At 36.0% G+C, this 27,999-nt stretch overlaps 1 protein-coding gene across 1 annotated transcript in view; it reads left to right on the top strand.

Annotated features, from left to right (window-relative positions):
• CCSER1 (coiled-coil serine rich protein 1) overlaps nt 1-27,999 on the top strand; it is a 1,228,673-nt gene that overhangs the window by 79,097 nt on the left and 1,121,577 nt on the right. Inside the window, exon 3 of the mRNA XM_062199158.1 lies at nt 7,957-8,050. Coding sequence (XP_062055142.1) covers nt 7,957-8,050 — 94 coding nt within the window. The remainder of the gene's footprint in view (nt 1-7,956; nt 8,051-27,999) is intronic.

The raw sequence follows: 27,999 nt of genomic DNA, 5'->3' as shown, positions 1-27,999 counted from the left end.
TGTTTTTAAACAATAATAAATATTGCATTATTACAAAAAAGTCTATCATATGGTAAAGTATACATTACCTTGTATTTGCTCTTTGGGCCTTTGGACAAGCAAATGCTGTCAGCAGAGATGTTAATGAAAGAAATGCAAATGGCATCTTCAGAAAATAGTTAATGCTTGCAGGGATCAATTTAGGAAAGTGGGTGGAGATCATACTTTAGGGTTTTGAATGACATTTGATTACCTGTTTTTCTGTTTATATACTTGTTAGTTATTATCTTGCCTAATTGCTCTGGCTAAAACTTTAAATACAGTATTGAATAAGAATGGTGAAATTGGACATCTTTGTCAAGTTCCAGATCTTAGAGGAATTGCTTTCAGCTTTCTCACCATTAAGTGTGATGTTTTCTGTGGGTTTTCATGTATAGCCTTTGTGATTTTAAGGTACAGTCTATACCTAACTTGTTTAGGGTTTTTTTTTTTTTTAAGTCATAAATAGATATTGAATTTTATCTAATGCCTTTTCTTCATCTGTGGAATAATCATTTGATTTTTATCATTTGATTTCATTTTATTGATAGGATGTATTATATTTATTGATTTGTATATATTGAATCATCCCTGCATCCCCAGGATAACTTGATCATGGTGAATCATCTTTTTCATGTGCTGTTGTATTAGATTTGCTAGTATTTTGTGACCTTTTTTTTTCATGTATGTTCATCAGTTGTATTGGTCAATAGATTTATTTCTTTGTTGGGTCCTTTTTTGGTTTTGGTATCAAGATAATGCTATCTGAATATAATGAGTTTAATGTGATTCCTTCCTTTTCAACTTTTTAGGATAATCTGAAAAGAACTGGTATTAGTTCTACTGTAAACATTTAGTAGAACTTAGCAGTAAAGCTGTGTAGTCCTTGGCTATCCTTTGTTGAAATACTTTTTATTAATAATTTAATGTCATCATTCATATATTGGTCTGTTCAGGTCTTTGTGGTTTAATTTTGATAATTTATATATGTCTACAAATTTATCCATTTCTTCCAGTTTTTCTAATTTGTTGGTAAACAATTCATAATAGTTCCTTATGATCCTTTGTATTCTGAACTATCTGTTGTATTACCTCTTTTTAAAATCTTTAATTTTATTTGAGAGTCCTCTTTTTCTCTCTCACTGATAAGTTGAGCAAGAGATTTGTCAATTGTATTCAAAAAACCAACTGTCCTTTCACTGATCTTTCATATTGTTTTCTTCTCTATTTCAACTATTTCTATTTTTATCTTTCATGTTTCTTCTAATAATACTGGGTTGGTTAATTCCTGTTTTTCTAGTTCCTTGATACGGGTCATTAGGTTATTTATTTGAGACCTTTATAATTTTCTTTTGATGTAGGTCCCTTAATTATAATTAAACTGTATCCTATAAATTTTGATGTTTCCATTTTCATTTCATTTTAGAATTTTTAAAGTTTCTTTTTGGATTTTTTCAGTGAACCATTGTTTTTTCAGAAGCAAGTTGTTCAGACTGCATTTATTTGTGTTATTCCTAAAGTTTCTTTTTGTTGTTATTCTGTTTATTCCATTGTGGTCAAAGAATACATGAAATGATTTTGATTTCTTTGAATTTGTTTAAATTTTTTCATAATATCTGTGGTTTATTCTGGAGAGTGTGCTGTGTGATACTGAAAAACATGAGGCTGCAGTATTTTCTGCTTGTGTGGTATGGGCCCAGGGAATGGGATATGCAGGGACTTCTGTCCCCTGGGGCAGCATAGATTCTGACAGTAACTCCCTTCTCCGATGGTGCACACTTCCTGTGCCATGTTTTCTCTAAGGATTGAGATGATACAGTGTGAGGTTGTTATCTGCAGCAAAGTTATTTTGCATAGCACAGGTAGTTCCCCTTACTGGGCTCCTTGTATGTGAAGACTATAGATTGGTCCTTTTGGTAGATTGCCATGTAATACATGGTGCCTGTGCTGAGGCTGTCCTGTTTACCCTTTCCCCTACAGTGGGGATTCTTCTGTGGCTGCAAGGGCCAGGGTTGTGGTTGCTGATTAGCTTTGATCCTCTCTTTTTGATGCCGTCACAGGGCTGTGTATTTTACAGGGTTCCTCTTATTCCCCTATTCAGTTCCAGTGTTCTTCTTTAGGTACTTACTTAATTTTGTGCAATACTGATGTCCTCTCATAAAATGATTTTCTTTTTATGTCCTAATTACTTCTTATACAACAATTTTCCTGTTATGATATATAGACCTCATATAGTAACATTATTAAAAACTCATGGACTTTCATTATTATTCTTGTTATATTTTCATTATTATTTCCTGTTATGTAGGACTCTTTAATGCTTTTATCTGTCCCAAAAGAGAGAGACCATTCTTGCTTAGTTATCAGATTACTTTACATTCTAATATTTTATCAATGTTGAAACTATATGTTTGAAACATATAGTTGTACCCTATTAGGTTGGTATATAATCATTAGTGTTAATTAATTGATGAATTCCTGTTTTACCTGATTATTGTTTGTGACCCTTAAGGATGATCAGTTCTTTCTATTCCTGACCGAGAACAACTTTGTTGCCACTACTTTACTTACGATCCCTGCTGAGACAGAAAAGCATACATATCTACGTTTTATAAACATAAATATATAATCAGAAAAATAAAGTACTGAAGTATTAGCAATTTATTAAAACAGTAGAAATTAAATATTCTCTACCTTATTTGGTTGCTTTTGGTACTCAGTGCCTTTTTATATCTTTAATTTTAGCTTTCATCTTTGAGTATTAGAAATTTTCACCTTTGACATACTGAAATTGTTTTATCTAGCTGTGTTGATTATTGATTTTTGGATGCTCATATCCTTAGAGACTATCTAGGGAAAAGCCATTTGGGTTACTTAGCTATTCTTTCAAAATAGGATTTGATTTTTTTTCTTTAGATGAACCTTATTTTCTGTTTAAAAAAAAAAAAAAAAAAGAATGCTCCAGAAGCTGTGTTCCTTTCCTCTCATCTACCTCCTTGGTCCCTTTTCAGTCTTTTGTCCCTTCCCTTTCCTTTCTGTCTCCCTTCCTTCCTGTCTCTCTTTCTGTCTCGTCCACCCCCTCTTTTCCCTAATCACCAAAGAATGCTGGTTCTTTTTTTGTTTATGATGTTCAACATAGGAATCTAAATGCTAGTGTTGCCACCTAAGTGCTAGCTATGGGCAAAAGTAATTTTGCTGCTGTTGGTCTACTTCAGTGAAAGATAAGGAAAAGATAATCCCTTTTAGGTTTATAAATTCACATTGATTTTTCTTCTGTAACCTCCTTTTATTATGAGGTTTCACCGGCTTCAAAGACTTGCTGCTGCACTAACAAGAAAGTTGCTTTGTAAGCAAGATATCATAGCAAAGCAATTTAGAATGAGTAGATTTAAGAAGCAATTCATCTAGGCCAGTGATAAATGGGACCCTGCTAGTCCAATGTCAAGAGTCACCTGCAAAATAAGAATAAAATCAGAGCAATATAGTGAATTTTCCAAATTTAATTTTCTCACTTTATTGGTGTTACTTTCTTATATGAAATGTTGGAACAGCAATGATATGGATTTAAGTATTTATGTGTTAAATCAACTCCTTAAAAATTTTGTTTTAAAATTGCTGATTGATGTTATAGCTGTCAAAATTCAAAAGAAGGTTAGATAAACCAATCTTGAGAAGATCATGTATGACTCTGGCCCTCAGGAATTGCTGGACCTACTTCTATGACATTTTTCATTTTTCAAATAGGCTTACCCTGGGTTTGGCTACACCCTTAGGTCCATGGCCCCTGTGGTAACAGTGTTTTGTATCTTGTAGTATCATCACCAGAAACTTTTTTCATTTATAATGGAAGGGGCTTCAATCACTGGGTTTGGGATGCCCATGTTGAACCATCCTACCAAGGAGGTGGTTTGGCTCATGTAACAATCTGGTACATCCCTCTATAGCTGGGTGGATAGGGTGGTGGTTCGACAGAAAAGTGAAGAATGATGTGAAAACCACCTTCTAGAAACCTATAATGTGAAATATGTCCTTACTTGGCATTCTTAGAAAAGGTGACACTTACATGCCAGACATTTCTCATTTATTTGTTTATTTTTAAGGATTTATGTATTTGAAAGTTAGAGTTACAGAGAAAGAAGGAGACACACACACACACGGGTGTGAGGGAGAGAGAGAAACTTGGATATGCTGATTCACTCCTCAGATGGCTGTAATGATGGGGGCTTGGCTGGTCTGAAACTAGGAGCCAGGAGCTCCATCAGGATCTCCCATGTGGATGCAAAGCCCCAAGCATGTGGGCCATATTCTGCTGCTATCTCAGGCACATTAGGAGGGAGCTTAATTGAAAGTGGAGAAGTCTGGACTTGAACCCATGCCCATAAGGGATGCTGGCGTTTTGGGCTGTAGCTTAACTCACTACACCACACTGCTAACCCCCAGACATTCATTCGTGTATTTTGTCCCTTTATTCCTTCTTTCACTGGCTTCTGAATGCTTTGGGTTGTAATTTGCTAACAAAATACCATGGATTGGGTGGCTAAAACAACAGAATTTTTTCACCACAGTTCAGGGACTTGGAAGAGTCTAAGATTAAGGTGTAGGCAGCTTTGATTTCTCCTGACGTCTCTCTCCTTAGCTTTCCAAGGGCTTGTCTTTTTTTTTTGGGGGGGGGGGGGCAAGCAGAGTGGACAGTGAGAGTGAGAGAGACAGAGAGAAAGGTCTTCCTTTTCCGTTGGTTCACCCTCCAATGGCTGCTGCGGCCGGCGCACTGCGCTGATCCGAAGCCAGGAGCCAAGTGCTTCTCCTGGTCTCCCATGTGGATGCAGGGCCCAAGGACTTGGGCCATCCTCCACTGCACACCCGGGCCACAGCAGAGAGCTGGACTGGAAGAGGAGTAACTGAGACAGAATCCGGTGCCCTGACCAGGACTAGAACCCTGTGTGCCAGTGCTGCAGGCAGAGGATTAGCCAAGTGAGCCATGGTGCTGGCCTTCTCTGTGTCTTCACGTGGTCTTCACTCTGCCTGTGTTGTCTGTGTCCTATTCTCTTCTTGTAAGAGCCTTAATCACATTGGATTAGGGTCCACTTTTTGCCGTGATTCGTTCTGAGAGGAGGAGCATGGTGGGGGCAAGAGGCGCAGAGTCACCACACAGACCCCGGGAGTCGGGTGAAAGCGGGCCAGAGGCGAGCGGCCCACAGACTCGTTTATTTCAGTTGGCACAACAGCTTATATAGCCAAGGCAGCCAATCTGATCAAGGGGCAGTCTGTGCCCTAACCAATCACAGCCTGTTGCCAGGCAATATCCGAAGCCATCCAATCACAGCCTGTTGCCAGGCAGGCTCTGTTGCCAGATGGGTTTCAAAGCCATTCCTGAGTAACTGACGCTCGCTTGCCAGTGGCCATCTTGGCATGGCCTTCTCATTCCACTGCATCCACTCATATGCCTTCATATAATATTAATTCCCTCTTTAAGGGCCCTGTTTCCCAATACAGTCACATTCTAAGGTTCTGAGGATTTCATATGAATTAGGATGGCCTAAAGACTTGGGCCATCTTCTGCTTTCCCAGGTCATAGAAGAGAGCCTGATCAGAAGAGGAGCAGCCAGGACTAGAACTGGCACTCATATGGGATGCCGGTGCTTCAGGCCAGGGTGTTAACCTGCTGTGCCACAGTGCCAGCCCCAATGTTTCCAGTTTTTAAAGAAAGCTCCATACTGTTTCCACAGTGGCTACACTAATTTACATTCCCACCAATGTGTGTAAGTGTTCCACTTTGTCCACCTGCTTGCCAGCGTTTGTTACTCTCTGTGCTTTGGACTTTACCCATTTTGACAACTGAGGTGATACCTCTTTTGTGTTTTGATTTGCATTTTGCTGATGTCTAGTGATATTAAACATTTTTTCATATATTTGTTATGCATTTGTATTTCTTCTTTTGAGAGCCGTCTATTGAAGTCTTTTGCCCATTTCTCAACTGAAATGGTTGTTTTTTTGGTGTTGAGTTTTTTAAGTTGCTTATGTGTTTGGAATATGAATTCTTTGTCAGATAGATGTTTGAAAGTATTTTTTTTTCTCATTCTGTTGGCTGTCTCTGCACTCTACTGATCATTTATTTCCTTTGCTGTGCTAAAGCTTCTGAGTTTGATATAGTCCCATTTATTCAGTTTTTCTTTTGTTGCTTGTGCTTTGGGGGTCTTGTCCAAGACCAGTGTCTTGGAGTGTTTCTCCTATGTTTTTTTTTTTTTCCCAGCAACTTCATAGTCTCAGGTGTTAAATTTAAGTCTTTCATCCATCTTGAGTTGTTTTTTGTATATGGTGATAGATATGAATTTAGAATTTAGGTTCATTCTACTACATTATAAATCAAGTTTTGCCAGCATCATTTATTGAAGAGATTATCTTTACTCCACTGTGTGATCTGAGCACTTTTGTCAAAACTTGGTTGGTTGTATGTGTGTGGATTAATTTCTGAGACCTCTATTCTGTTTCATTGATCTGTGTATCAGTTTTTATGTCGTTACCATGCTCTTTGGATTACTCTAGCTTTGTGATGCCTCCAGGTTGATTATTCTTGTTCATGATTGCATTGTCTATTCTGGATCTTTTGTGATTCCATGTGAATTTTAGGATTTTTTTTCTAATTCTGTAAAGAATGGCATTGTTATTTTGATAGGGATTACAATGAATCCATAGATTACTTTAGGTAGTATAGACATTTTAATATTAATTATTTGGATCTATGAGCAAGGAATATCTTTCCATTTTTTTGTGTGTGCCTTGATGATTTCTTTCATCAATGTTTGATAATTTTCATTGTAGAGATCATTCACTTGTTTGGTTAAATTCATTCCTAAATATTTGATATTTGACTTTTTGGTGACTACTGTGAATGGGATTTATTTCTTGTTTTCTCTTTCTCTGAGTTCATCATTAGTATAAAAAATGCTACTCTTTTTATGTTTATTTTGCAACCTGCAACTTTACTGAGTTAGTTTATCAATTCTAACAGCTTATTGGTTGTTTTTAGGTTTTCCCATGTATAACATCATGTCATCTGCAAACATGGATAATTTGACTTTCTCTTTTCCAATTTTTATGTCTTTTATTTCTTTCTCCTCCTTAATTGCTCTTGCTAAAACTTCCATTGGTATAACGAATAAGACTGGTGAGAGTGGATATCCTTGTCTTGTTTCAGATCTAAGAGAAGTGCTTTCCCCTTTTCCCCAGTCAGTAGGATATTGGCTTTTGGTTTTTCATATATAGCCTTCATAATTTTGAGGACTGTACCTTTTATACCTAACTTGTGGATGGTTTTTATCATGAAGGGGTGTTGAGTCTTATCAAATACTTTCTGTGCATCTATTTAAATGACCATATGGTTTTTGCTCTTCATTCTATTGATGTGATTTATAACGTTTATTGATTTGCAAATGTTGAACCACCCTTGCATTTCTGGGGTAAATCCTACTTTATCATGCTGTATGATTTATGTGGTTTTTGGATTTGATTTGCTCATATTTTGTTGAGAATCTTTGCATCTATAGTCATTAATGTCTGTAAATTTTGTGTTGTGCCTTCTTTTGGTTTTGGTGTCAGAGTAATGCTGGCCTCATAAAAAGAGTTTGACAGAGTTCCATATTGTTCTTTAAAATTATGGTAACATTTAAATCAGTTTAAAAATGATGTGAAATGTTTACATTGTTTTTGTCTTAGATTTACTTTTTTTTATTTGAAATGCAGCAGATAGAGAGGGTGAGGTTTTTTTTTTTCTTTTATTGGATTGATGAATTTGAAGCCTATAAAAAAGAAATCAAAAGACTTTTTGAGACTCAGTGAATACATTTCATTCTAGAGTTTATGCTGCAGAGCTTCTGCATGTGAATATTTCCTATTTCTTAGAATTTTGGACTCTTAATATTGGTTTTGCTTTTTGTTTAGGACGTTTTGAATAATTTGGGATCTTGTGAACTAGATGAAGATGATCTAATGCTTGATCTAGAATTTTTAGAAGAACAGAATCTTCACCCCTCAGGTAAGTGTTGAACAAATGCTTAATAACATACAGCTCTGCTGTGGTCAATTATTTTTAATTAGTAAGCTAAATATTGTATAGATTGCATTTAGTACTTTCAGTCTCCAGTTTTTATATTTTATGTACAAGGAACATTCTGGGTACCACGGGTACATGATTCTGGTGTCTTAAATGATTTAAAATATATTGTGGAATTATAAATCCAATTGAAGACAGTTATATAAGAAAGTATAAAACAAGCATCATTTTGAAGAAGAAAGTAATCTAATTAAATGCTTAACAATAAAAACAAGCTAGTACTTTCTCTTTCTTTTTAGAAGAAAATGAGATTACAATCCTACTTTCATTTATTTTATTTAACCAAATGGAAATTTTGTGGATCTAGATTTGCTGTTCCAAATTTCAGCCATTTCAATAATAACTACTTGAGCTAATATTGCTGCAGTAGTTGATCTCATGGTTAATAATTACCCATAGCAATCACACAAACACATGGATAAACACATATACAGGAGACAAATTTTTGTTAAGAAATGAACCCACTATATTTGTGAAAGTTTGAATTTGTATTAAAGCATAAAATGCCATGTTACAAATTCCAAGTAGGTTATAGGGGTTAAATGTTCATTCAAAGTTAGATACTTACCAGCATGGGTAAGCATTCTTAACTCTCTTTTTTATTGTTAATAATGCCTTTAGCATAGTCATTCCTAAGATAAAATGAAATAATGTTAAACTAGACCTTTAAAATCTTGGATCCTATATCATAAATTTGAGAAAATCAACTACTTCCTGAATCTTAGCATCCTTACTTTTTAAGAATGGAATTAGAAATAATCTTTAATTATTTCAATTTTATGATGAATTTCTATAAATGGTAATATCTTTGTATCATAGAGAACATACTAGAAATTTTCAGAATTAGCCTATAACACTGTTTATATTTTCTTAAACTCTATATTTTAGGCTTATATAAGAAAAGAAGTTACTTTTAAATATTTTTAATGAATACAAAATCAGGATAAAAATTTGTCAGGGCATTATTCCTGCAATTGAGATCTCTTTTAAAATGTGATTTTTCTCAGTTTTGCAATCACTTCTACAGTTTTATCATTCATGTGCATTTGTCTTAAAAGAGCTACACATGATAGGAATGTGAAAAGGCTCACTCCTTTGATGGTGAATTTGTCAATATCTAGCAAAACTATCTGCTCATTTACTTCAGATCCACCTAATCAACTTCTAGATATCTATCCTGTATACTAGACAACTACGAAATAATTTATATATATAATTATTTATTTTAAACTATTGGGTACAACTCAAATGTCCATAAATGATATTTATTGAATATGCAGTGATATCATAAGCAGTCATTAAAAAAGAATGAGGAAGGTGTCCATGTCTACTGTGTTATGATGGTAAAATATATTGTTTATGGAGCACTTTACAGTGATGGCTTAGGTTGGCCCTATCACACCGATTAATCCCACTGCATCACTTATATACCAACCAGTCATTTTGTTCCTCAAAATGTGGTTCTGAGAGCACACCTCTGGAGTGTTCTTGTCCTCTCCCCTACTTAAGTAGATCAAACTGATTTTACAGGAATTGTTGATATAGGTGGCGAGCAAATGTTAAAAGGCACAATAAGGTTGCTAGCAACCAATTACAGCATGTGGGGAGTTCTACAGGATTAATGATCTAGTTTCTTCAACTGATTAATGGCTTGATAAAAGGGGAATAGTGACAGCTGTAGACTAAAAGAGGCAAGTTCCATGTGACTTCCTTGTTAGTGTACTTTTATAAATAGACATAAATCCTTGTAAAATCTTGATTCTGAGTTAGACAGAGACATTTGAGTATGACCTTTCAAGATACTACAGAGTAGTAATTTATGTAGTTGGACATTGTAAAGGTATTTTGTCTTGTTTTCTTTTAAGGAACTCTATAGAGATATATATGTTTGAAACAGTACCATTTCTAGGATTTGTTTTTAACAAAAAGTTGGAGAGAGAGAATAGATAAAACAAAGTTGAAATATTGTTGAAAATTATCAAAACTGTGCAACTGCTGTATGAAGTGAAAGGACTAGGAATTATCATGGAATTAAAGACTGTTGAATTAATGGGGCTGGTGTTGTGGGGTAGCAGGTAAAGCTGCCCGCTGTGACAGTGGCATCCTGTATGGGCTAGTGTCCTGGCTGTTCCACTTCCAATACAGCTCCCTGTTAATGCACCTAGGAAAGCAGCACAGGGTGGCCCAAGTGCTTGGGTCCTTGCCACCCATATGGGAGAACTGGATGAAGCTCCTAGCTCCTGGCTTTGCTGGCCCATCTCCTGCTTGTATGGCCATTTGGGGAATGAATCAGTGGATAGAAAATCTCTTTTCTCTTTCTGTGTATCTCTCCCTCTCTCTCTGTATAATTCTGATTTTCATAAATAATTAATTAATTAATTAAATCTTTTTAAAAAAGACTCATGAATTATGATATTCTATTTTTGAAAGAATTTTATAATAAAAAGGTAATAATTGAAAAAAAAAAAACCTGTAAATTGTGAAGCAACTCTAACTAATTTGGTAACAACCTGAAGAAAAGCTAAGAATAGTTTTTTAAAAATATCTAGGAGCCGGCACCGTGGCTTACTTGGTTAATCCTCCACCTGTCGTGCCAGCATCCCATATGGGTGCTTGTTCTAGTCCCAGTTGCTCCTCTTCCAGTCCAGCTCTCTGCTGTGGCCTGGGAGGGCAGTGGAGGATGGCCCAAGTGCTTGGGCCCCTGCACCCGCATGGGAGACCAGGAAGAAGCACCTGGCTCCTGGGTTTGGATTGGCACATTGCCCACCGTAGCAGCCATTTGGGGAGTGAACCAGTGGAAGGAAGACCTTTCTCTCTGTCTCTCTCTCTCACTGTCTATAACTCTACCTGTCAAAAAAAATATCTAAAATCATAGCTCAATGTATCTGTGTAGAGGCAAAGATTAACATCTTTAAACTTAATTTTCCCTTCCTAGAATAAATACTTTTTAAAATGATATAATAAATAGTGTGAATCTATTGTGTCTACTTCAATCTGTAAGTCTCTGTGGAAGCCTAAATTAGGATACCATATGAATCAATTGATTTAACCATATTGTTCATAAGACAAATGGCGATAGTTCACATATTTTAAATATAGCTTTGATAGATAAATATCTCATTCAGTAACTTGGGTTTGTTTAGTGTCACTTAATGAAATATTTCTTGAAAAATGATTTAACTTTAGATGCCACATTAAGTAGTTTTTAAAAACAGCAATTACATGTTTATGTACAACAGTTGAGAAACAAAACTATCTGGTTGATTTGGTTTTAAATAATTTATTACCTTTATTAAACAATTTAATTAAAATCAGATTATAAAATGGTAATTGTTGATAATTGATATTGATAGAGCTCATTAATGTGTAAAGCATTCTAAAATGATGGCTTTAGTGAAAAAAAGTGATGTTTGGAAAACTAAAATAATCATACCAGTAAGTTATACCACCGTATTAGTGAAAATCAATAAAATGTTTAAAGAAAACTTTGTTCAATTAAGACATACATGTTTTGGTTATACGGATTTTATAATGAAAATTTAGAGTACTTTATAGTATAGCTTAGTATAATGCCAAGATAACTTTTTGAAAGACTAGAGATATTTTTATTTTGAAATATTGAATCTAAATTTTATTCAGTTTAACATATGGTTAATAAATCACCATATGTACACAATATGTGTAAATTCTGCTTGTTTCTTTACTGTGCTAACTTATGTACATAGTAGATGCTCAGTTTGTATCCATTAATTTGATTTTATGTATAATATATACCTCTTTGGACATGATATCATACCTATAAAGGAACTGAAATCATAAAAATAAGGTTTAATTTATGTTCTATTTACTTATAGAAAAATCACCTTTGAAATTAAGAGACCAACAAGGATACTTCAAAATATTCATGGAAAATGAGATTACATGATAATGTGCATTTTCCATGAAATTTTTAAGGACCTCACATATATTTTTCTAGATAGAGTTCAAAATCTATAATTAAAATATTTCTTCTCATTTAACAAAATGTATAGAGATGCTGATTATACTGGGTAATTTAATAAGCTGAGAACCATTCTAAAATTTAATAAAATGTATAATAAATTTACATCTATTTATGTTCATATTCTGTTAACCCTTGCTGATTGGTGTCCTACTTGCTTTATAAAGCAGTATGAGCTGAAGCACATCTGTGAGCCCAGGTAAAATATCAATAGCATGAACAAAAGAAAAAAAGCCATCTGATTTGTGTGATTCAAGGTCTGTGTCATAAAAATGTTCATACTAGATATTCATATATTTCATTATGCTTCTGTTCAAGTTTGTGCCTACCATTTTAGCTACCTGAGTAAGATAACTATTTACTAATGTAAATTAAATGGTTCTGGGCATCTTTTAATGGGCTTTTCATTTCCTTCTCTGGTCTCTGTATTTTCATGTAAAAGTGAGTTATAAATTTGCTGTTAGTGTATAAAAGTTTGTCTTTTGACTACTGTACTGAATAATTGGAATAAAATTCCATGAATTTTTTTAGTCTATAAAGATGTCAGTGGAGTCCTAAATTAACATGTCTTCCTTCATAAAAAGATAATATAAATAATAGTACAAGTAAAATAAGATATATCATTTTTTATGAAAGTGGGAGAGAACTGTTTCAATGAAAGAAAGATAAATAAATTCAAAGTGAGTTTCCAAAGAAAAAACTAGCATTGAGGAGAAAAATAAAAGCAATTCTTCTGAATAATTTAACCTGTTTTTGGTGTTATCTGGATTTATCTTTGTAAATTCTTATATAAAAGCTGAGATTTTAGATTAAAAAAATCTATGTATAAGCTTTCTAGATGTTTTTATATTTACTTAATATAATGCTAAAGTTACTTTTCTGGAAAGTATTTTTAGTGAAATAACTGATATGTATCATCTTTTAAATTCAGGATTATCAACATTTAGTATTATATATTTTTGTTTCCACTATGGTAAAATACCATTGTATTTGTATTTTTCCATTTAATCAATCATTTATAAAGTATACATGATCAAACACTGTGATTTTTATTAGAAAATGTGAAATGCTATCGTTTGTATTTTAACAAATTAAAAAAATAGTGTCCCTTCCTACTTTTTATCTTTGTTCACTTATTTCTTGTATTAGTATGGTATTGCCATAAATTAGGGCAAGATAGATGTTACAAGTTCTGTTTGTTAGAAATACTTCATCCTTGTTCTAAGGGGAAAAAAGTACCAACAAAACTGACTAGCATTTATTTAATTTATTTAATGAATATAAATTTCCAAAGTACAGCTTATGGATTACAATGGCTTCCCCCCACAACTTCCCTCCCACCCACAACCCTCCCCTTTCCCGCTCTCTCTCCCCTTCCATTCACATCAAGATTCATTTTCAATTCTCTTTATATAGAGAAGATCAGTTTAGTATATATTAAGTAAAGATTTCAACCGTTTGCCCCCACATAGTAACACAAAGTGAAAAATACTGTTTGAGTACTAGCTATAGCATTAAATCACAATGTACAACACATTAAGGACAGAGATCCTACATGATATTTTTTAAAAATTGATTAATTTTCTATGACTTATGTCTCATGTGGGATCTGTCCTTAATGTGTTGTCCAATGTGAAGTAATGCTATAACTAGTACTGAAACAGTATTTTTACACTTTGTGTTTCTGTGTGGGTGCAAACTCATGAAATCCTTACTTAGTATATACTGAATCGATCTTCCGTATATAAAGATAAGTGAAAATGAAAAAAAAAAAAAACTTGGTTTTAACATTTATTATTTCTTTTTTTTAACTTTTATTTAATGAATAATAGCTTATGGATTACACAATGTGAAACATACTGTTTGAGTACTTGTTATAGCATTAAATCACAATGGACAGCACATTAAGGACAGAGATCCCACATGAGGAGCAAGTGCACAGTGGCTCCTGTTGTTGACCCAACACATTGACACTCTAGTTTATGGCACCAGTAACCACCCTAGGCTCTTGTCATGAGTTGCCAAGGCTATGGAAGCCTTCCAAGTTTGCCGACTCTGATCATATTTAGACAAGGTCATAAAAGACAGAGTGAGGATAGTAACCAATGATCCTAAGAGTGGCATTAACCAGGTCTGAACAATTATACAGCATTAAGTGGGGAAGAGGACCATCAGTACACACAGGTTGGGAGTAGAGCCATTGGTGGTAGAGTAGAGGTTATAATTATGAAGGAATGAGGCCCAAGTGTGCTAGACAGGGTCTAGAACAAAGGACAGAGTCATTATTAGAGGAGCTAAGAAAGGTGCTGCCTAAGCTACAATTAAGTTTTCTGATTGAGAGGCAAATAGAACCTGACAGAAGGGGCTTGATAATAATCTGTTGGGCTTTAGGCCTTGTAAGTTAAGAGGCCCAGACTTATCTATCTCCTCACATGGGGTACATCCTGAGGGAGGTGTGAACCTCTTAGGGGAAGGCAATGTAATATTGCTATTGTCAGCAAGCGATCTAGGACTTGCTCCCTCATTTCTGTATTCTAAGCCCAACTTGTTCTTTCATTTCTCTATTCTCCTCAAGGTAGGAAACTAGTTCTATTATGAAGGAATCTGTAGGATGCACAATTTAATCTTTAGACCTTATAAAAGAGATGGCTAACATTTTTCTGTAATAGCATAGCCATAACAAGAGCTTAAATTATAATCTCATAGTTAGATTTACTTCACCATCAGCGAAGTAAACAGTAAGTAGAAAAAACCTCCCTTTCAGACCAAAGGGAAAGAAAGTTTTAAAGTGAGAATATAATTTTCCTCATGGGCATTGTCTACCTTAGAAAAACTACTACAGAACATGCCTGTGACTATAGACTTGTAGTTCAGGCCACCGAAGATTAGAGATGGGACTTGGGCACTCCTTTGACTTGCATCCTCTGGTCTGCTTTAACACAAACCAGGAGGAAAAGAAAGCTAGGCATCAGAAGCAATGGGTGTCAGGCCTATTAATGGCTGATCTGTACAGTGATCTGCCCTCAAGGAGACGCAACAGGCCAGTCTACTGCAGTGGCTTTCAATGTGGTAAGCCTGGGCTTCAGCAGAAGTCAGCTTGTGAAGAGCCCTGGCAGCTCTGCCAAGAGTTGGATCACTGGAAATGGACCTGCCCTGGAGTCGAAGGATGCCCAGGTCAGAGCCACAGATCTTATCGACTCTAAGCTGAAAAGCCCTTCATTCAGCCCAGCCTCCAAAGTGAGCACTGCAGCTGAGGGGATAGCCAAGTAGGGTCAGCAACATTGCAGGCAGAACTGTAAATTTCTTGTTAGAGATGCCACCTGCCTTTACCTGGCCAGCTCTCCTCCCAGGCCAGCTAAGTAATGAAAGTCAACAGAGCATTTATTATTTCTAAGACTCAAATAAATGACTTTAAAATTTTTTCAAAGTGAAGAATGTATTATGAACTATATCATGTGAAGACACATACTAAAATATGTTTTATTTGTCATTATATAGTTTTGCACTTGAGATTTTTTATTATTCATCGAAGCTTCTTGCAAAAACATTTATAACCAAGATAAAATAATAATTAGGCAGATAACACTAAAGTAATAATATCATAAAATCATGTATATTGTTGGCATACAAAATGTAGACTAGTATTATTATAGCAAGTTGAAAATGTTATTATGAATGCCCAATTAGCATATGTGAATAAAGAAATGCGACCAGATTCACAATTAAAAATACGTATCATCAATCATTCAGTTGGTAAATGCAATTTTTAAAGGAATTCCTTTTTTTCCGAACTGAAAGATCTTCTACCCACAAGTCTTTATAAATTACACATTATTTCAGCAGTCCCCTTTGGTCTAAGAAGGTGGTTTCATACTATGAATTGAGTAGAAGTAATTCTAAATGGTGCCACATCTGTGTAGCCAAAAAATTGGAGCATTGTAAGGATCTTGCTTAATCCAAAAATAAAATCCAGTGCCTTGCCATGTCTCATATCACAGGAATCATTTAAATATAGAATGTAGTTACACTGGAGTTGTTAGTACTTTAGTGAGACATAGGGTGATTACCATATGGCCGACTAGAATATCTGATGTCAAACAATGTTATCTTCTGATGAATCCTCCAGTAGGAAATGTTGATAAAATATAACCTTTGGGCTAATGAGTAAGATGGATTTTCTCCAAATAGTCTTATTTAAAAGCTGATTAAATAACAAACAATGGATCCTTTATGATAATTTGGATTTTGGTTTTGGAACATTTAACCTTTATTCATCTCACAGTAAAACTATAACAAGGGTCATCTATTTATTTAGGCTACTTCTAATAATATTCTTGTAGTAACAGAAGGTGATGGGAAATCTGGCTACTTTGATAGTGAAACATCATAACTAATGGAATGAGTTGAAGTTAAAAGAAGGAAAATTAAAACATTTTAATATGCCTATTTGGAACATATTGTTTAAAATACTATTTCTCCAATGCTAATCTTGGCTCCCATGTTACCACCAGTTATGAATAGTATGTAATCATTAGCCATTAGTGGCTAGAGATCTAAATTGATGAGAGTAGAACAGTGATTACCAGGGTTTGGTGTTCTGGGGAGATGGGGAGATATTGGTCAAAGGGTATAAACTTTCAGTTATAGGATGAACTACTTCTTGGGGTCTGAGGTATAGTATGGGTGATAAGGAATGTGTTAATTGATTTGAGTGTGGTAATCTTTGCACAATAAATACATATGCCAAATATTACATTGTATACCTTGAATATATTCAGCCTTTGTCAATGACTTACTCTTTAAGGAAAACTGCCCATAAGGTGCCCAACTCTTTTCCTAAGTCATTTCAAGTTAATGACTCTGAGAGAAAAGTTTCCCATAAAGATCCATTCCAAATAACGTATGAGTTAATCTGTAAAGAGAACAGACACTCTGGAGGCAGACACTGTTCACTTAAAATTCCATCTCTGTCACAGTGGTCTTGGACAGGTGATCTTTCTGGTCCCAGTTTCTTCATTTACAAAATGTCAATAATTTTATTTCAAAGTATCCCCAGCCTAAATGGGTGACACATTTTATGTGAAGTGCATATCACATTTTTCTAATAGAGTCAGAGCTCAGCACAAGTGGTTACAGACTTGATGAGGCAGAAGAAAGAATATCCAAGCTAGAAGACAAATCGTTGGAAGTTTTTGAGTGAGACCAAAAATGAGAAGAGGGGAGGAGAGGAGAAGGGAAGGGGAAGGGAAAGGGGAAGGGGAAGGGAGGGGAGGGGAGGAGAGGAGAGGAGAGGAATTAGAACATCTATAAACAGTGCTGGAGATTTGAAATTTTTGGGATGCTATTGACTGACCCACATATAGGTCGTAGGAGTTCCTGAAGGCATGCAAAGAGAGAATGGATTAAAAGCCTATTTCTTTGGTGCCGGTGCTGTGGCATACTGAGTAAAGCCACTGCCTGCAGTGCTGGCATCCCATGTGGGTGCTTGTTTGAGTTCCGGCTGCTCCATACAGCTGTCTGCTATGGCCTGTGAAAGCAGTGGAAGATGGCCCAACTGCTTGGGCACTTGAACCTATGTGGGAGACCTGGAAGAAGCTCCTGGCTCCTGGCTTCAGATTGGCCTAGCTACAGTCATTGTGGCCATTTGGGGAGTGAACCAGCAGATGGGATACTTCTCTCTGCCCCTACCTCTCTGACACTCTGCCTTCCAAATAAACAAGCAAATCTTAAAAGAAAGGAAGGCCTATTCAGTGAAGTAGTTGCAGAAAACTCCTCCAATTTGGAGTAAGAAAGTGCAAGTACATGAGGCACATAGAACTCCTAATAGACATGACTAGAAAAGATCTTCACCATGACACATTGTAGTCAAACTTTCCACAGTAAAACATAAAGAAAAGTTTCTAAATTATTCATGAGCGAAATGCCAGATTACTTTCAGAGAATATACAATGAGATTCACAGCTGACTTCTCAACAGAAACCCTACAGGCTAGGAGAGAATGGTGAGATATAGTCCAAGTCTTAAGAGAAAAAATAAAAACAAAAACAAACAAACAAACAAACAAACAAAAACTGCCAACCCAGAATACCATATACTGCAAAGCTCTCATTTATGAATGAAGGTGAAATAAAGACTTTCCATAACAAACAGAAATTGAAGGAATTTGTCACCACTCATCCAGCCTTATAAAATGGATGCTTAAGGATGTGCTATACACAGAAACATGGAATGATAGTCATCGTTATGATGAATGTGAATGCAGAAATTCTCCCAGTAAAACTACAAGGTAAATCTAAAGCGAATAATAGCAATATTTATGGGAAAATGGCAGGGCCAAGTCATTACTTATCAGTAGTAACCTTGAATATAAATAGCCCAAATTCTCCAATCAAAAGATACAGACTTGCCAAATAGATTAAGAAAACAAGATGCATCTATTTACTGCCTACAAGAGACACACCTCACTAAGATACCCACACACTGAAAGTGAAAGGAAGGAAAAAGATATTCCATGCTAACAGAAAACAAAAAAGAACAGGTCTAGCCATCTTATTATCAAACAAAATAGACTTTAACACAAAAACTGTTAAAATAGACAAAAATAGGCACTAGGTAATGATTAAGGAAATAATTCAACAGGAAGATATGAGTGAAATCAATGTATATCTACCCAATCCCAAGGCACCTGGCTATTGAGAAGAAATGTTAACAGATCTATTTTTTATTTTTAATTTTTATTTATTTATTTATTTATTTTGACAGGCAGAGTGGACAGTGAGAGAGAGAGATAGAGAGAAAGGTCTTCCTTTGCCGTTGGTTCACCCTCCAATGGCCACCGCGGCCAGCGTGCTGTGGCCAGCGCACCGCGCTGATCCGATGGTAAGAGCCAGGTGCTTATCCTGGTCTCCTATGGGGTGCAGGGCCCAAGGACTTGGGCCATCCTCCATTGCACTCCTGGGCCATGGCAGAGAGCTGGCCTGGAAGGGAGGCAACCGGGACAGAATCCGGTGCCCCAACCGCTACTAGAACCTGGTGTGCCGGCACCGCTAGGCGGAGGATTAGCCTGTTGAGCCATGTTAACAGATCTAAAGGGAGACACACACTCCAATACAATGTAATGGGGATTTCTACACCCCACTTTCATCAATGTAAAGATCATGTAGACAGAAAGTCAACAAAGAAATAATAGACCTAATTAACAGTATGGGCCAATTACAGACCTAATTGACAGTATGGACCAAATGGGCCTAACTGGTATCTACAGAACTTTTCATCCCACCCTTGCAGAATATACATTCTTCTCATCAGCGCATGGAACTTTCTCTAGGACAGATCATATACTGGGCCATAAAAAAAGTCTCAGCAAATTCAAAGAAATAGAAATAATATCATGTATCTTCTCTGACCACAATGGAATGAAGCTGGAAATCAACAACTGAAGAATCTCTGTATCATATGCAAGCACATGGAGAGTGAACAACATGCCTCCTGAATGAACAATGGGTCATAGATGAAATTAAAAAATTATTGAAAACGAATGAAGATGACAGTACAACATATCAAAACCTATGGGATACAGCAAAAGCAGTATTTAGAGGTAAGTTGATAGCATTTGGCACCTACATGAAGATATTGGAAAGGTACCTAATAAACGAGCTACCAATGCATGTCAAGGACCTGAGAAAACAACAAACCAAACCCCAAATTAGTAGGTGGAAAGAAGTAATTAAAATTAGATAAGAAACAAAACAACATTGAAACATAAAGAAAATTCAAAAGCTCGGTGAAATGAAGATTTGATTTTTTGGAAAAATAAAAAACAAAACAAAACAAAAAGCAAACCCAGAGGGAGAAGATTCACATCAATAAAATTAGAGATGAGAAAGGAAATGTAGCAACAGATACCACAAAAATAAAAATATTCATAGGAATTACTACAAAGACCTGTATGCCAACAAGCTGGGAAACCTAAAATAAATGGATAGATACCTAGACACATACAATCTATCCATATTGAGTCATAAAGACAGAGAAAAACTAAACAGACCAATTGCCATAATGAAGATTAACTCTGTAATAACAACCCTCCCAACAAATAAAAACCTAGGATCAGATGGCTTCACTGCTGAATTCTACCAGTTATTTAAAGAAGAACTGATATCAATGCTTCTCAAACTATTCAAAACAATTGAAACAGAATCCTCCCAAGTCGTTCTATGAAGCCAGCATCATTTTAATTTTAAAACCAGAAAAATAAACATCAGAGAAAGAGGACTATAGACAAGTATCCCTGAGGAACATAGATGCAAAATCTTCAACAAATTACTAATCTCTTGATATTTTGTACAGTTTTAATTTCTTCTTTACCACTTTGAGCTGTCATTGATTATTTTTCATAGTTCTTAATTTCTGAAGCTTTATCACTATTATAGATCATTTAAAAATATACTTTCTTATTAATTCCACAAGACATTTAAAATAGTAACTTGAGAAAGAATAATCCCTACTTTAAATTCTTTGAGACCAACCCAAAGAATTTATGTTCAAAGGGGGGAACCAGGGCATTTTTGATATTAAATTTGCTCTTACGAATTTGCAGATGAATTACTTAATTGAAAGTATGTTTTACTGATCTTTGGTAAAAAGAAATTAATGATTTAGTGAATAAATTCAGAAATTTTTTGTTGTTGTTTATTTTGTGTTTTAGGTCTAAATACACCTAGGGCAGTATCCTTTGGTGTGTGTCCAGATGCAAATGGAGAAGTAATGGCCCAGTGATATCAATTAGGAATTAATTAGGTTAGTTGCTAAATTATTTTGAGTTTGATGAACAAGCAATATAAAAACTCTGTAGAGAGTTAGGAACTCCTCCTGTGCCTATTAATTAAGGAGGTAATTTTTGTTATTAATTTTTAATGGATAATAGCACAGCAGAGCAGAGATGAAACCCTAGGGATTTTGCTAATATGAATGGTAATATACAAAGAATTGCAACCACTTTCACACAGGGAAGATTATAAAGCTCAACCATAAGTTTCAAGAAGCTGTGATATATTCATTTCAGGAAAAGTGTGTGTATGTTATCTTCAGTCTCTTATATAAGGCTAAGAAGCATATGCCACTCAATTTTGGAAGTATAACATAGTAGTTAAAAATGTGAACTCTGGGTCCGGTGCTGTGACTCACTTGGTCAGTCCTCCGCCTGCGGTGCCAGCATCCCATATGGGTGCCAGGTTCTAGTCCCGGTTGCTCCTCTTCCAGGCCAGCTCTCTGCTGTGGCCCTGGAAGGCAGTGGAGGATGACCCAAGTGCTTGGGCTCCTGAACCTGCATGGGAGACCAGGAGGAAGCACCTGGCTCCTGGCTTCGGATTGGCGTAGCTCCTGCCGTAGCAGCCATTTGGGGAGGTGAACCAACAGAGGAAGACATTTCTCTCTGTCTCTCTCTCTCTCACTGTCTAACTCTATCTTGTCAAATAAATAAATAAAAATGTGAACTCTGGAATTAGACAAATATCAGCCACCAATTAGACTATCTAAACTTGATTAAATAATTTAATCACTCCAAGTTTCCCTTTCTTCATCTGAAGTGAGGACAATATTATCTATTTAGAAAGTTTTTATGAGAATATGTTAAAGCGTAGAAGAATACTCCATCTCATGTTTAACATATGTTTTAAATAACTATAGCTAATACCATTAAATATATATATATATATATATATATATATACATATATAATTAAATATGTCACCAGCGCTGTGGTGATCTGAAGCCAGGAGCCGGGTACTTCCTCCCGGTCTCCCATGTGCGTGCAGGGGCCCAACCACTTGGGCCATCCTCCACTGCCCTCCTGGGCCACAGCATAGAGCTGGACTGGAAGAGGAGCAACCAAGACTAGTACTCAGCGCCCCAACCGGGACTAGAACCTGGGGTGCCAGCGCCGCAGGCGGAGGATCAACCAAGTGAGCCATGGCGCTGGCCCCGTGTTTGCTTCATTTTTAATGCAATAATTTATAAGCATTTTGGATTGTCTCTGTCCTCACAGAAACTATCTCAGGAAGTATTAGTATTCCCTTTTTAGAGAGGAAGAAATGGAGAGTGAGAACATTTTGTTGCTTTTCTAGAACTACAGAGGTAGTAAGTGGCAGAAATAAGGTTTAAATTGTACCTGTATGCTCTGATGTCTCCTTGTTTTCACTATACAAAGCTCTCAGTGAGTTTAGAAGGAGTAGCTATAATAGATGTGCAGAATGTTTTCTGTTTCGGTAGGACTATTGCAAAAATGCGATTGTGACATTAGTTGTCAACTGGATCTGTTATTCATTGCTGCTTTGAGTTATGGTACCTGTTATCTGCTTGACTGCCATTAGATGGCAATCTTGCACCACTAATTATGATAGTAACACTATTTTGCATTGGTATTCAGCTTTATAGTTTACCATGTATTTCAAATATGTTTTCTCATCAAATTATCACAATAACATTTTCAAATATATGTTAATATAGCCCAAGTACAGTGGAGGAAGTAAATACTCTTTGGTTAAAAAAATAATAATAACTTATGAACCAGACCTTAACATACAACAGGCTCTTTCCTGCTGCTTCTAATTTTACAAATAACTCTAATATATTTGATTACATATCTTTCAAAGCCACTGGGAATCATAATAACATCTTAGAAGAGGATAAAAAGATTGCTTCAAGAAGGCAGTGCTGACTGGTGAAAAATATGGACCATAAGCCAAAAAGCAAAGGAAAGGAAAAGAGATTTAAAAAGTTGACAAAGTCATAAAGCAGAATGGTGTGGGGTCATTTAATGTAGCAACAAACATCTCTATCCATATCAGCAGGAAATAAAGCCTTACTGTATTCCAATGTATTACTCCACTGAATTTTAAAAATTATTATTTTAGCCCTGAGTCATCAAAAATGTACATCATGTATTCTCAGTTAAGATGGAAAACTATGATTCACTTTTAAAATACATCCAGCTAAACTTTTATTTACTTTTTAATATGTTAAATGGAAAAAAATCCCCAGTTCTTTATAAACTCTCCTCCAGAAAATATCATTTCAAAAGGATTCCACATTGCAAAAATTAGAATGTCCTTTAAGCTACATTTTATATTTTATAATTTCCCCATGCAAGTTCTTACTAAGACCAGCAAGACACAATGATAGTTCTGTAAATGTTTGGTGATTATCATTCTTGAAAAAGCAGTAATTTATTTATGGTCTACTGATTGAGTATAGGGTCAAGACATTACTTAAACACAAGATATACTATTATCACTAAAAGATATTTTCAAGATGGACATTTCAAAAAGAGTGGTTGGTATTTGCATTTTTGCTTGACCAAGTAATTTACCAGTTCATTAATTTGATACTTTGTTTTCAGTTGCCAATTTTAAAATAGTAACTACCTGGCTGCATTATTTTCAGTGTTCAGTTCACTGTGTTAAATGGTATGCTTAACTGGCAGAATAATATACTAACTGGAACTTTAGAATTAGAAGCTCCTCCTGCTTAGAGAAGAGACTTCCTGAGTATTGTTCTAACTGTATTATTCCAAGGTCAAAACAGTTTAAGGGAAAGCCTTGCCTCTTAATTAAGAAACTGAATAGTTTCATTTAGTAAGCACAATTGCAATTAATTATTTTATTTTTCTTACAGTTGCCAATAGTATAAGTCATTTGTACTTGATGATTTAAAAGTGCTTCTGGATATTTTGCCTTTCATTCCTTGCTATACTTCAGGAGAATTGCTTTAACTACAAAGAAGGCTTGTAGATGGAACAGCTTTCAAAATTTAATCAGCTGTAGTTGAAAAAAGTTTATGTATTCTGACTTAATTTGATATTAAATGACAACAATTTTAATGAAGCCATAGTATTTGCTTGCAACCTGCTAGTGTAGCATTTCCTCCTGTAATAAACTCTCTTCTGTCACACGAAAGGGCAGTCAATGGCCAAGTTCATTAGAGGATACAGTCAAAAGAAAAGATTTCTTTCATTCTGCATGGTTTTTCTGGAGCAATTAGAAAGAAAATATGTGTCTCACTATAAAATTTCATGGCCTCTTACAATTATGTAGTGACATCTCCATACAATTGCTTGAATAATGCTAGCAACATCAGCTGTCACTATCAAAATGAGCAAATAATTAAGAAACCGAATGCTAGCCCTTCTTCTGAAAGAACAGAATATTTATGTATTTAGAATTGTTCACCAATAAGAAAAATAACCACTAACATGAAATTTAATTTCCTATGGTGCCTGAGGTGGAAAAGAGAGAAATAATAATGAACATTCACACAATTAACAACAAATTAAGTTGTAATTGTACACACTAAAAACAATTACAGACTTTCTGTTCCTTGTACTACAAAATTTTAATAGCATAATTTTATCAGGTGCTTAAAATAGCATCTTGACCTTTTTATTTACTTTCTGATTTTTTTGTCATCTTCAGTTTCTAAAAGTTTATAGTGGAATTGGAAAGTCTTGCTTTTATGAGGATCATCTTTTCTAGACCCTTAAATGTTAGTGTGCTCAGATAATTTTTTTTTTAAATATAAAATTTATTTTGTTTGAAAGGCAAAGTGATACACATACATACAGAGAGAGAGAGAGAGAGAGAGAGAGAATCTTATATTCATCCCTTGGTTTGCTCCCCAAATGGCTACACCAGCTGGGACCAGGCCAGGCAGAAAGCAGGAACAAGGAATTCCATCTGCATCTCCCTTGTGGGTGGCAGGAACTCAGGTACTTAAGCCATCATTCTCTGTTTGCCAGGCTTATTAGCAGGAAGTTGTATAGGAAAAAGAAGAGCCAGGACTCAAACCAGCACTCTGGCAAGGGGTGTGGGTATCCCAAGAGTGGCTTAACCTGCTACACTATGGTGCTTACTCCTAAGATAGTTTAAGTAAGTCTGAGATTTGTCTGGATAACAGAACGTTAGTAGATCTGGTTGATGCTTTGATATTGATAACACAGTGCTCAGTTTATTGCCTGCTAAGGTGAAAAACAGACAAACACTTTAAGGCAAAGCTGATATTTTTCTTGAGGGAAAACAGGAAGATTTACTAAGAATTTGAATGTAGTTTCAGGCAGATCTTTATGGAGTGTCTTGGTTGGGATTGGATAGAAAAATGATAAAATAGTGTATTAATCAGCCTTTTTTCTTACTACAACTAAAATATCTGTGAAGAACTAATTTATAAAGGAAAGGATTTATTTTGGCTTGTTGTTCTGGAGGCTCGCAGCCCAAGCTCAGGCACACGTTTTAGTCTAGCATCTGGCGAGGGTAGTGAATGGTGAATACAAGGGCTGAGAAGTCGCAGGGTGAGCCCGGAAGCTGAGAGAGCAGCTGGGCCAAACTCAGCTTAAATAACCAACCCTGTCTTGAGACCCACCTTCAAAGGCAAGGTTCAAATGACCTAAAAACCTTCCCTGGGACTCAACTCCCATATGTCAAAATTAGATCAACTCTCCACTCTTACTCCATTAACCATTAACATTAATTCATTAATCATCAATGTAAGCTTTTGGAGACTAAGCTTTCAATACTTGGGTCTTTGAAGGACACCAAAACTAATATCCAACATTAACCAATGGTTTAGGGATATAGGATTAGTGGGAGCAATAAGGTAATGACTTTAATGTCAAACATTTAATGATACTGGGGTCATGAACTGTTGATGTTTTCTATTGAAGAATTCTTGGGGTTATGGTTAAAGATCTTATAAGGAAAATAATGTTTATTTAGAATAACTGTTTTATGCCAAAAATAAAATGAAAAGTGATGCTCCTATAGAAAGCTGTTGGCCGGTGCCGCGGCTCAATAGTCTAATTCTCCACCTGCGGCACGGGCACCCTGTGTTCTAGTCCCGGTTGGGGCGCTGGATTCTGTCCCAGTTGCTCCTCTTCCTGTACAGCTCTCTGCTGTGGCCCAGGAAGGCAGTGGAGGATGGCCCAAGTCCTTGGGCCCTACACCTGCATGGGAGACCAGGAGAAGCACCTGGCTCCTGGCTTTGGATCAGCTTGGTGCGCTGGCCGCAGCTCACTGGCTGCAGCGGCTGTTGGGGGGTGAACCAACGGCAAAGGAAGACCTTTCTCTCTGTCTGTCTCTCTCCACTGTCCACTCTGCCTGTCCAAAAAAAAAAAAAAAAGCTGTTTAGGGGTTGTTGGTTTTCGGCATGGTCTTCAGGATAAATCACTTTTAATTAGGGGCATGGCCCCCAGATTTTCACTACCATTTGAAGTGTCACAGTCAGATAGCAAGTTTCTAGGGGTGATTATCTCAATAAAGTTCAGCTCTCCTTTCTGCTGAACGATCCTTTCTCTGCTGGGTTCTAACTTGCTGAATAGCACCAACATTTGGGTAGACTACAAAACTTGTAAGCAGGCATCACTAGCTTTAATTGATTCTACTTTTTAGCTATTCTTGATGCTGTACCCTTCCCTCTACTGCTCCTGTTTCAGCCTTTTCAAACCATCATGATTTTCCTTGAATTAACTCTACTGACCCAGTTAGTATTTTAAAGTCCTTTCTCTAGCTTCAATCTCCATTGATGCCATCTTTTTTTTTTTTTTTTTTTTTTTTTTTTTTTAACAAGCAGAGTTAGAGAGAGAGAGACAGAGAGAAAGGTCTTCCTTTGCCGTTGGTTCACCCCCCAAATGGCCGCTATGGCTGGTGCACTGCACCAATCCGAAGCCAGGAGCCAGGTACTTCCTCCTGGTCTCCCATTTGGGTGCAGGGCCCAAGCACTTGGGTCATCCTCCACTGCCTTCCCAGGCCACAGCAGAGAGCTGGACTGGAAGTGGAGCTACCGGGACAGAATCTGGCACCCCAACCGGGACTAGAACCCAGGGTGCTGGCACTGCAGGCGGAGGATTAGCCAAGTGAGCCGTGGTGCCGGCCATGGATGCCATCTTTATTATTTTTGATTTTTCTCCCACTGCCATCCTTGGTGTAGAACTAAGTCCCTCTTACTCTTACTCTACCCCACAAATTTTTTTATCAAATACAAACTTTGATGAGTGAGATTGACATCATTTCAAACTTTGGAGACATATTGATAAATAACCTGGTGAGGGTAAGAGCACAGCAGTTGAAAAATGCATGGAAATAAGAGAATTCAGGGTATTCTGTCTCCACATTTATGCACCTGATAAAATTCCATGTTTTCTCCAAGTTCTGAGCAGTTTATCCTTTTCCTTTATTTCTTTCAAAGAAATCAGTTCCACAAGCTACTTTCAGGGCTAAGCATAGGCTAACTCACTAGTCCAAAAACAGTCTCTGCCCTCAAAAATTCTTTATAGAGCCTTCTATTAAGAAAACAAGAGTACTTCTATGTAAATTCTCCTAAAAATTGTTTCAGGAATAATCTAGTCTCTCTCTGCTTACATTGTAGTTGCTTCCTTATTAATCTCTAGCTTAACATACTCTAATACATTCATTGTATTGCATACAAGTTGTATGCTTAAATACCTGATCTTGATCAATGATCTATTTAAAAGTCAATGTTTCTCATTACCTTCATTATAAAATCAATTTCATTAGAATCATACAATATTTGCAAACTCACCATTTTTTCTACATACTAAGCTTGACTTCCAGCAAATATTTATTAAAGATTTACTGTGGGCCCTAAAGATTATAATAGCAAGCATGAGTCATGTGGAACACAGTCTAACTGGGAATTCTGATTTTAAAAAATTGCTAACGAAGGAAAAGAACAGAGTGCAGTAGAAGGATATAGTGATTTGGTAGTGGGGAAAGATTTTCTGGGGAGGTGACATTTTTAAACTCTTATATGAAAGATAAGTGGTATAGATAAAATAACAGGTCAAGAGGTTTTTTTTTTAGCA

The sequence above is a fragment of the Lepus europaeus genome, chromosome 8 (genome assembly GCF_033115175.1).
Source record: "Lepus europaeus isolate LE1 chromosome 8, mLepTim1.pri, whole genome shotgun sequence".
Lineage (NCBI taxonomy): Eukaryota > Metazoa > Chordata > Mammalia > Lagomorpha > Leporidae > Lepus > Lepus europaeus.
This window is presented reverse-complemented; position numbering and strand designations above follow the sequence as displayed.